Source organism: Plasmodium fragile (assembly GCF_000956335.1).
Source record: "Plasmodium fragile strain nilgiri unplaced genomic scaffold supercont1.123, whole genome shotgun sequence".
NCBI classification, from domain to species: domain Eukaryota; phylum Apicomplexa; class Aconoidasida; order Haemosporida; family Plasmodiidae; genus Plasmodium; species Plasmodium fragile.
Window position 1 is genome coordinate 25,869 of NW_012192703.1, and position 7,943 is coordinate 33,811.

Sequence of the window (7,943 nt, forward strand, 5' to 3'; positions counted from 1 at the left end):
GACATCCGTACTATTCGTATGGTTTACATGAGGACCTGCCGTATATTCGTAGCGGCCGTATGTTCTTGTTATGCGCATTCTTACTATTCGTGTGCTTACCTGCTATTTCTTGAATTTTCTGTTCCACTACCTTTGTAACCTTTTCAATAGTTTTCACCGCCTCCTTCGTTAGTTTCTCCTCGTCTTTCTTTATTTCAGGAATTTGTGTTTCGTCCACTTTTCCAGTGCCATGCTTGTTCATCTTGTGAACTGTGTACTCCTTCCACTTCGTGTTACATTCAGCCCCTTCTTCTATTTTATCCATTCCTGCCAATATTTTCCCTTCGTTCATTAACCAGGTTACTATGTCCAAATCTACTGCTTCTATATGCTTCCTATTGTGTCCATACCCACACATGGTACACAGTCCGTCGACAACAGGACCCTCAATGCCTGGAGCTCCACCTTGTGGCGTCGTCTTCATCTGCGTGAATGTTTGAAAAGCATACTCTGTACCTCTTCGCCAGTGTTCCTGGTCGGGACAATATCTGTGTCTCAGTAGATGTCCAAATACATTTGTTACTTCACATCTCAGCGTATTCTGTTCTTCCGGATCCATTTTCACTGTGTCGTGCCTATCCTGCTTTGTGGCTGTCCACCCATTTGCGAAGCCTAATGCTACACTCATGAATCTGCACCGTATTACGTCCGCTACTGTCTGCTGGGTCCTGTACTGGTCATCCACATCATCCCAACCTGTATTATTACAATTGGCACCCACGGCTTCCATGTCCCACTTGTCCTTGTCCATATAGTCCGCAAATGCCCCTAGCATGCTCTTCATTTTTTCCAGTGCTGCACTCTGTATTATATGTATGAGAATAGAGAAAAGTAGCTATGTCTATACTTTACCTACAGTCTTCCGGTCACATGTATAAACAGCCTCATATATGTATATGCAGCATGAATAAATTGTCGCTTCATCCTGTATCTGTTTTTCTTTGGCTTATCCCTCCCTGCGTTCTGCCCGTACTGTAACTTACACTACGAGGACCCAGGACGTACAGTTCCCTCCTCTTCTCGTCCTCTATGCTCATCCATGGACAATTCCCTTCTGCGGTCTTCTCCGTTACCCCCTTTGTTGCCACCGAGTCTTTCGGCGCTACTGGTTTGGCAGCGGTGTTTGTTCCGTTGCCGTCCTTGTTCGGCTTGGCTGGTGCTGGTTTGGCAGCTGCTGCTCCGCTGCCGGCTGCCTTGGCCGATGGTGCTGGTGTGGTGGAAGATCCCTGTCCTTGTGTACCTAAGAAAAGGGAAGGGGTGGATATTTGTTAAAAGAAAGCGAAATTGATGAACACACAAGAAGACAGGGGTGAGTGGGCGGGCGCCGACGGTGTTGGCGTCGGCGTCGTATGGAGCAGGCGACGAGTGGACGGTAGCAGTACACTTATATTTGTCGCCGTCATCTCGTGCGCCGTCCCGCTGCATCCCTCATCTCGTCTCCGGTGCCTCGCCGCCGCTATCGCTTCCGTCGCTACACAGTCATCGCGGCCGCACGCAGGCACACACACCTCGGCTACACTGATCGCCGGTTGCGGCTCAACCGAAGTGGTGCAGCTGCGGGCGTTGTGTGTGCAGTTCCCCCCCGCGTGTGCGTTGTTGTGGTGGCATCCATATTCGTACGATTTATATGAGGGCCGCATGAGTATTCGGCCGTCTTCGGTCATATTTGTCCGCATTCGTGCTTTCTCCCGTCGGTCCTTACCTACGGGTCCTGATATGGCCGATGTGGACGATTCTTTGCCGTCTACGTTGCCGGATTGTGCTGGTGTACCGCTTGTGACAGAGTTCGATACTCTTGCCTTACTTGCGTCATCCTTGACATCGCTACTGGCTTCGTCTTCGATAGGCTGCGTGGATGTATGGAGTTCCCGCGCCTTTTTCATTACTTCTTTTTGCACCTTCGGAACCAAGACCTTGATCTGTTGCCCTAATTGCTTTATAACGTCCCTCTCGTGTGTCTTCAGTGGTATTTTGGCATCCATGGCATGTGCATCCCGTTTTGCGCCTACGAGTTCGTGTATCCTTTGCGTGCATGTGCTTTTCATTGCGTTGCCGCCAATTGTGCCTTGTAGTGTTCCATTGTTCTGTAACCATGCCTTAATCTTTGTCCCCATTTGTAATTCCTCGATTTGTATATCTGTAAACACCCCCTGGCGGCACGTGCCCTTTGTGAGTAATCCAGGCGAATATGTCTCCAGCTCTTTCATTGTTTGCCATGCATAATATACACCCATTCGACTTTTGCATGGAGATTCCAGCAAAATGTACATAAATATATTTACGATGGCGCACCTTATATGTTCCTTCAACGCTGCATTATGAGTGTCGTTATTTGTCGAACCGCCGGACAGCGTTCGCCATTCATTCATGAAAAATAATGCTCGTGACATGAGTGTACATATAATTCTATCGCCCACTTTAGCTACGAAGAAGTCGGTCGCGTTGCCCTCACGCGTGTAACCCTTGTTTAAACAATTAGCTGCAAGGTCGTCTAGGGTCTCATCTTCCATATATTCCACAAATTCGGCGAGTAGCACTGTTATATCTGTCCATATGCTGCTCTGTATGACGCAGAAGGTACATATATGTGTGTGCATAATTGGCCACTGCAGCTCTGTCTGCCATATTCATATGTACACATACTATTGTACGTACTCCACAACTGTGGGTGTCCAATGTATTATTAATATGGAATTAGTGCACCGTCGCATTCGTACAATGATATATACAGGCGTGTATATATACTATCGTATATAGAGGCTGTTATAAGTACACGACGCCCCGCGTTGTTTGTCTTAATAAATTACCTTATACTGCTCCTTGTTATCAACTAGACCCCGTGTCAGCACATAATGTGCTAATAAAGCCCCTAACGTCTGATGCGACATATTGTCCTTATCATGAATCAATATAATGAAACGAATGATATCATTATCTCTCAGATAACGGCTTGAATATAATATCGGCACAATATTCTACTACTTATTATTCAGATTCTTCGAGAATGGAATATATCTTCGTTGTACGCTCCCTGCGGAAACATGTCCCATGAACAAACTAAGCCCTATCTGAATTTAATCACACATCCTACAAAGCGTGGGGTTTGGAAGAAGGAAAAAAAGAAATGAAAAAAGGGAAACAAGAAAAAACAAAAAAAAAAAAGGTAAGGAAAAAAAAAAAGTACTACTACACTACCGTACACACACAACGCGTCATGAATATACACCCCGCTTCCCCCCTTTCTACACCGGTCTACAATAAACCGCAGTATAACAACAACATCAATGCGTCGACCGTCGTTGTCGCCGTCCTTCCCGCGGCTACGTCGTTGAATCGTTTACTCGAACGCCGTAATCGAACCGCTTCACTCGGCCACGTCGTCGAATCCTTCTTACACTCGGACAATCCTTCGTCGAATCGGTCTTACACTCCGCCGCGTTTGCTCGGAGAGACAAGCGTCCTGCTGCTTACACTCGGCTGCCGCGTCGACAATGTGCTTTACCCGGCCGCGTTGGTCGACGCGTTTGCTCGGAGAGACAATCTCTCCTCCTTCTTACATTCGGCTACTACGTCGAATCGGTAGTACACGGGGAGACAATGCGGTATACGCGGATGCGCCGACGACCGCAGCGACGGCAACGACGGTAGCAACGACGGCAGCCGCATTGATGTTGTTGTTATTACTGCGGTTTTTAGCTGTACGCACACAGACAGGCAGTGTGTGTGAAGGCGTTTCGTGGAGACCGGGTGCTGGCGCATTCGTGACGCGTTGCGTGCGAACGGTAGTAGTAGTACTAAATTTTTTTTCTTTGTTTTTTTTTTTTCTTTTTCTTGTTTTTTGTTTTTTTGGCTCTATATTTATTCCTCTGCCATGCCCCATATATGGTTTCTGCGGCATTTAATAATAGTGCAAGACTGGGATTGCATACAGGGCAGATAGTTGTTTTGTTCTCTATAGAGTTCGAATGTTATGTGTTCAGGCCAGCAATTACTCATCAGTAGTAAAGGAAAAATAGAACAAGGTCTAGAGCGGCCATGTGACGGTTAATATAGTTGACGCGGGACATTGGGAAATTACTAACGTGTGTAATATTTGAGCTAATCGCGCACGGAGCACAATGTCGGCTAAGGAATTAGGGGATATATTGAGAAAATACGCAGAGGATAGGAAGCTACCGGGAAATGATGCGCTTTATCAGGTAATTTCATATACATACAAGCCGCGTGCGGCGGTGTGCACACGGCAGCACATATGTGTGTATAAGCGCAGCATACTACAGGGCACCAGCATGTCGGACACGTGCTTGCTTCATATATACCGCATACGGCACATTTACATGTAACAGGCAGCAAGGGCCAATTATAATTAAATGATTGCAAGGGTTGGTGAATAATAGTGTGAGACCACATATATATGTGCATTCTGGTAACCACAGGGTAAATTATGGGAAGATATAAAAAGACAAATGGAGATTTTTATTACGGATATGAAAGATGACAGTGAGTACCAAAATGCTAAGAACTGTGAGAATGCATACTGGGAGCATCCAATAGAGGACGGCCAGAAAGACCGCCGACCAAGGGAAATGAGCAGGAGCACAGAAAGAGTTATATGCAGACTCATGACGCAAGCGATATATTTTGCAAATGCATGGACTAAGGAAGTAAAGACAGACATAGAGCGGAACTCCCAGAACGATACAGAGATTAAGGGGCTAATAAGATGCACAATAGCGGATATATACCAAGACATACTGAGGGAAGACACATGCGAGGGTTGGTGGGGTACATACTATGCATGGTACGTCGTGGACCAAATATCGGGAGCGCTGAAGCATAAAGTCAGGGAACAGCATTGTAAGAAGGGGAAGTACAAGACTATAGAATTGAACACTTGGAACATTAGGAATAAGATGAAGACATGGCTAAAGCAGAATGAACAGATGAAGAAGAAAATTGAGCAGGAACACATAGGCGAAGGGTGTACGGGAAGGGAGGTAAAGACTAGGGAACAACTGAAAAAGGCCGGAGCAATAGAGGACCAAGAGGCTGAACACAAGACAGATGACGAAATGAAACACACAGTAAAGCAGCACGCAGAGAAGATTTTGGGCGAGGTTCAGACAGAAATGGAGAAGGAGCAGGACCAATTAAGGGCGTCAACTGGGACGGCACCCACGGATCCTGATGTGGAAGACGCAGACGAAAAGAAAGCTGAAGACATCGAGCAACAAATACAACAAGCAATCGAGGAAGTGAAAGACGAATTAAACGAAATTATCGCGCAGACTGCCGCTGGACAAGCAGCCGCCGCCAATGCAGCAACCACACCATCAAAGGCATCGCCAGGTAAGGACCGATGGGAGAAAGCACGAATACGCCCCGCACGGCGCGTATACGGACCGTACGACGTCGCACGGATGCCGCCGCCACACAAGAACAAGGCACAAGCGGCGATGGACAGGACGAGCCACCGGATGAGGGAGAAGGGAAAACATGACGGATCGGCGAGCAGGGACGGCGACAAATAAAAGTTGTACTGCTATCACCTTGGTCCACCGAGTGCACAGTCCACCTCACCGTACGCGTGCTGCCGCCTCACCCAGTTCACCGAGTGCGCAGTCCATCGCAGTCCACCGAGTGCACCTGGACCCATGCAGCCGACCCATGCATCGAGCCGCACCCCCACCCTGGCGCTACCTGATCGAACCGTACCCTGCCGCTACCTGACCCCACCGTCCCGGACCCTTCTTTCTGTACCACTGGTGTCCTGTTTTGTATCATTTTGTCGTTGTACTTCCTTCTTCCTTTTTTATTGCAGCAAAGGGCGCGACACCGCAGACAGGTGGTTCCGGGGATGACAAGACCAAAGACAAAGGGAAGAAAAAACCGGATGGCGCTTCCAACACAACTCAGCCGTCAACGACACCACCACCACCTCGTCAACCAAAGAACGAAAATGATCAGGCACCACCGGGACAGGGAGCAGCAGGAGACGACGTACCACAACCCGCACCAGCACCAAGACCACCGGCGGGCAGCAACGGGCCCGCCCGCGCCAAACCCGCCCCGGCCACACCAGCACCATCACCATCATCATCCGGCAATGCAGCCGGCAGCAGACCTGCCAAACCAGTAGCGGCGAAACCGGTGGCAACCAAGGACACGACGGCCACGAAGACGCGGTCCAGCCGCATGGCACCACCTGGTGCTGGTGGTAACGGTGGTAAGGGTGCTGCCGCAGGAGGTCAGCACGCGAACGGGAAGACGGCGAACACCGAGGACCACGAGTGTGAAGGGGACAGAATAGTGCGTGGGCAGCGCGCAACAGCACTATACGTGCAGCATCCATATAATGTAAGGTAGAGTAAAAAACAAAGACCAGAGACAGAGACGGAGAGAAATAAAAGGCTCAAGCAGAATAAATTCATATTATTCTATACTTATTTGTGGCTGTACGTGTATTCATACGACACAGTATAGCTGAAATGTATGATTCCGTATTTCTTTATTACTATTCACATAACGCAGAATAAGGAACTGGAAACGTTGAATAAAGTGTTGGCAGCATTTGTGACATATATGCAGAACAACGAACAGAACGTGGATGCCATAGGGGCAAACTGCTATAATAGTGGTTGGAATGATTTCGGCGACGGGAAAGCGTACCATAAGGAACAAACAGTAGCAGACGTAGTAAGGTGTAGATTCATGACACTTGCATTGTTCTTTGCAAACGATTAAGTGGACAAGGATAAACATGGGAAGGAGAGAAGTGAGGAGGATAAACAATTATACGCAAGACTGCGATGCGAAGTGGCCCATGTTTTTGGGCATTTACTACGGAACATGTATTGTAAGGGCCAGCAAAAATGGTATAGAGGCGTCGAATATGCATATACAGCAATGCACCAAATGGGGGAGAAGAAACCGGGAGCACCTCCAGGCATAAAGGGTCCCGTTGTAGAGGGAAAGTGCACAATGTGTGGGTATACGGGCTATACTCACAATGTTGAAGCGGTAAATTTGAGCATAGCACAGTGGTTGATGGAACAAGGACACATATTGGGAGAAATACAGGCACTGGAGACGGAAATGCCCTGTAGCCAGTATTGGCAAAATTATATTAAGGGGGACGCACCACAGGGAGACCGCGATATCAATAAAATTTTGACCGAAACAGGAAAGGAGCAAAAGCAGAACGTGGAGAAGGACATAAAGGACAAATCACAAGGGGTATTAGAAAAAGCGAAGAAAGCAGTTCAGGACAAAATTAAAGAAATGGAAGATAAGAATACGCAGGCAGTAAGACGATTCATAAGAATAAGGATGATACGGCCGAATACGAATACACGACCGCTACCGATAAACGGTCGAATAGGGATCATACGGCCCGTACGACACGGCTACGACCGAATACGAATCATACTGCCGAATATGGATTCCGCCACACCACAACACGCACACACGGGGGGAAACAACGCACACGATGGGGAACAGCACCGCTGAACAGCGCGGCACCCTCTTCGCTGCCCCACTTCGTTGACGTTGAGCGGCGGCCACGACGGCAGCAGTAGCAGACGACGATCAGCGACGGCCAGTGTAGATGTGTATACGCAATTTATGAATATAAGGGGATTATATGTGGATGACTTATTACAGAAGGTTTAGAGAAAACCTGAATAAGGATGCAGGGGTGTATAAGTTGTTCCTACGACAAACACTGCCATAATAATTGGTGCCATAATGTATGTCGTTGTGACAGGTGCCACATGTTTCCCTGAAACCTCAGTGTTACTAATTGATGTAACACGTCTTACTACATCTTGATCCTCAGTGCCCACACATTTTTCGTACCAACATGTATCAGATACTGTGTGCTATTATTACAAAAAAAAAAAAAA

The 7,943-nt window shown here is 47.7% G+C and overlaps 3 protein-coding genes across 3 annotated transcripts; 2 read left to right on the top strand and 1 right to left on the bottom strand.

The window, feature by feature from the left end:
- Window positions 1–10: 10 nt before the first annotated feature.
- AK88_05375 (uncharacterized protein) lies at window positions 11–2,927 on the bottom strand (the record flags this gene model as incomplete). The annotated part of the gene is made up of 4 exons (XM_012482977.1): window positions 11–841; window positions 1,023–1,279; window positions 1,742–2,600; window positions 2,847–2,927. The coding sequence occupies 4 exons, from the start codon at window positions 2,925–2,927 to the stop codon at window positions 11–13; spliced, it is 2,028 nt and encodes a 675-aa protein (XP_012338400.1).
- Window positions 2,928–4,157: 1,230 nt separating this feature from the next.
- AK88_05376 (uncharacterized protein) lies at window positions 4,158–6,783 on the top strand (the record flags this gene model as incomplete). Its single annotated transcript, XM_012482978.1, has 4 exons — window positions 4,158–4,238; window positions 4,476–5,388; window positions 5,861–6,348; window positions 6,571–6,783. The coding sequence occupies 4 exons, from the start codon at window positions 4,158–4,160 to the stop codon at window positions 6,781–6,783; spliced, it is 1,695 nt and encodes a 564-aa protein (XP_012338401.1).
- A 171-nt stretch (window positions 6,784–6,954) lies between these two features.
- AK88_05377 (uncharacterized protein) lies at window positions 6,955–7,548 on the top strand (the record flags this gene model as incomplete). Its single annotated transcript, XM_012482979.1, has 1 exon — window positions 6,955–7,548. The coding sequence occupies one exon, from the start codon at window positions 6,955–6,957 to the stop codon at window positions 7,546–7,548; it is 594 nt and encodes a 197-aa protein (XP_012338402.1).
- Window positions 7,549–7,943: the final 395 nt, after the last annotated feature.